We start from the raw sequence: 2,830 nt of genomic DNA on the forward strand, positions 1-2,830 counted from the left end.
ATCTTCTGTTCTTGTGTAAATAAATTTCTTGTTGTAGGTTAGTTAGATTAAGCTAGTTGTAGGGAATTCAAATCCGTTTGAATTATATTTTTAGAGGGTATAGTTTAGTAGTTATTAATTTTTTAAAGGATTGCTATTCCTGTTTATCAGGCGTCGGTAAACGCAAACATAAGTTGGTTTTCGTGTTGGAAATTTAATAAATTGTAAAATATTAAATATTTTTAGTTTTAAAAATTAGTGGTAAATAGCGCATACTTAGAACTATTTTTTGACCTTGGTTCGAGATCTGTAGCTCAACCAGGAGTGACGCTACAGCCCGTCGCATAAAATAATTTTAAGTTTGTTTTTGCTGTTTTGGTTCTGCTGCGACTCGCACTTGACCAAAATAGTTAGGTTAGGTTAGGTGATTTGGTTTTTCACCTTTTTTAGGCGAATTCCACCCATAAGGGGTGGTCTTCGCGTAGTATTTGTATGGATAACCCCGCGCAGGGGTTGAACCCGGAGATGGCTCCAATCACTGGGCCCCATAAAGGGGCTTCAGGGGCGGGTTCTTCGACCTCGCCCGACTGGGAGGAACCTATGGAGGGCCAGTACAGGGCTGAGGCCGCCTCCAAGAAGAGGCCCCATGAGGGAAACCGGGTCCTGGATTATGAGACTCACGTTGGGAGCGGGCCTAAAGTTAGCACCTCGCTGAGGGGTAGGGCCAAGGCCATGGCGAAGAAAGCCTCCATAGGCCACTTTACCGGCCTGGCAGCAGCCAAGGCCAGACTGAAGGCCTATAAGGAGGACTTGCTCTTGGAGGTGCTGGACAGCCAGGAGGGAAAGGGAAAGGGAGTGGTCCCCCCTTTACTCCTGAGAAGGTCCCAGGGGGACAACAAAAAGAAGGGGGATAAGGAGCCGTGGATGGTGAGCCCGTCCCCTTCTCCAAGTCAAGAAATGACAGAATGCAGCCCGCCCCTATACACAGGGACGGACTACATAGAAATAGTGCGGGAGGCGACCCATATTATCCTAGAGGCTGCCGGAAAATCCGGCAACCTAAATGGACAAGTCTGGGGCAAACTGAACCAGGCCTGCCGGGACATCCTGGCGGCGACTGACGTCCTGGCGGATAGAGTAGAGGACGAGGAGTTGCGGGCCTTGAAGGAGGATAATAACCGAATGCGGGAGCAACTGGCCCAATGTCAGTCCGAGATGAAGGCCCTTCGTAGAGCCTTCTCTGAGAGGACGATCCAGCCCTCACAGGCCCCGACGGCCCAATGCGACCAGGCGACGGACTTTTCTGAGGCCCTCAAAGAGGCCCTCAAGGAATTAAAGGAGGACCTGAAGCGGGACCTTACAATTACCATGGGAAACATGATCTCGGCCCGCACGGGCCATTTCCCCGAGCCGGTCCCCCGCCCTCCTCTCGCTGCGGACAGGAATAAGACGATTGCGAACCAGCCGGAACCTCTCTCTGGGGCGCCGCCCTCAAGGGCAGTGACAGGTGCGCCGCCCATAAGGCAGCCTAAGGCCCCTGTGGCCCAGCCTTCGGCACCAGCGACCAAGAAGAGGGCTAACTCTGCTCCTAGGCAGAAGACGGTGAAGGAGCCTAGTGCCTCTCCACCCTCGCAGCCGGCAACAAAAACGCAGGAGCCTGCTGAGTCTTGGACGCAGGTTGTCAGGAAGGGCAATGGCAAATCCGCCAAGCCCCCTTCCCCCCCTGCCGCCCCGGCTCGGAAACCGGCACCAGCAGGCCCGCGGAAGCTGGTTGTGCCCGCCACGGCCGCGATCGTGATGGCCTTGAAGCCGGAGTCTGAGGCGACATACGCCTCAATTTTGTATAAGGTCACCAAATCGGTGAAGCTTGCTGATGTGGGTGTAGAGCACGTCAAGGTCCGCAAAACAGCTGCTGGGGCCAGGATACTTGAGGTGTCCGGGTCCGACAATGGTAGGGCGGCTGACGAACTCTGCCGAAAAATGACGGAGGTGATCGGAGAGGAAGCCCGAGTATACAGGCCCACCAAAATGGCGGACTTACGCATTTCGGGCCTAGATGAGGCAGCCACTCAGGAAGAGATCGCGGGAGCAATCGCTAAAATGGGAGAGTGCTCAATAAATGAGGTTAAGGTGGGATCGATCAGGGCCCAATATAATGGGACAGTGTCGACTCTGGCACAGTGCCCTATAACGGCAGCCAAGAGGGTCACCGCAGCGGGTCGACTTCAAATAGGATGGTCCTCGGCTCTGGTAGTGGCGCTGGACCCAACACCGATGAGGTGCTTCAGGTGCATGGGCACGGGGCACACCAGAGCACTATGCCCGTCGCCAGTAGACAGGAGCGGGCTCTGCTTCCGGTGTAGCAGGCCGGACCACAAGAGGGTGGACTGCAAGGCGGAGACTGCCTTTTGCTCGGTATGTCATGCGGCCAAACGTCCAGCGGGACACATAATGGGTGGCTTTTCCTGTACGCCCCCACCAGCAAAAGGCAAAGAGGCTCTTCCGAAGACCCAAAGAGCCCCTCCAGTGAGTAACATCGACCAACGGGCCTGTGAGGGACAAAATATGGATATTTAGGCCCTACACGTCTGGGGGGAGAATCAGAGTGGTCATTGATTCTCCCCTCCCAAAGAGCGGGTTCCCTGGGGACGCCGGGAAAAGACGGGGGGCATCATGGAGGAATGAATGCGCGAGCCCATGATGCCCCCATACAACGTCTGAGAGGGGGACAACGGAGTGGGGTTTAGTGGGTATTCTCTTTCGCTCCTTCTCGCTAGGAGAGGGAGTCGGAAGAGGGAGTCCCACATACCCTCCCCCATTATGGCCTTGCCCCACGGCCGGGGAGGGATGC

At 55.1% G+C, this 2,830-nt stretch overlaps 1 protein-coding gene across 1 annotated transcript; it reads left to right on the forward strand.

The window, feature by feature from the left end:
* The first annotated feature begins 471 nt into the window (after positions 1-471).
* LOC134656637 (uncharacterized) lies at positions 472-2,556 on the forward strand. Its single transcript, XM_063512194.1, has one exon. It carries the CDS (start codon positions 472-474, stop codon positions 2,554-2,556), a length of 2,085 nt encoding a protein of 694 aa, XP_063368264.1.
* The last annotated feature ends 274 nt before the right edge of the window (positions 2,557-2,830 follow it).

The sequence above is a fragment of the Cydia amplana genome, chromosome 18 (genome assembly GCF_948474715.1).
Source record: "Cydia amplana chromosome 18, ilCydAmpl1.1, whole genome shotgun sequence".
Lineage (NCBI taxonomy): Eukaryota > Metazoa > Arthropoda > Insecta > Lepidoptera > Tortricidae > Cydia > Cydia amplana.

Bases quoted from the DNA above. Each gene is read 5' to 3' on its own strand.
- LOC134656637 (XM_063512194.1), top strand. From the start codon at position 472: ATGGATAACCCCGCGCAGGGGTTGAACCCGGAGATGGCTCCAATCACT.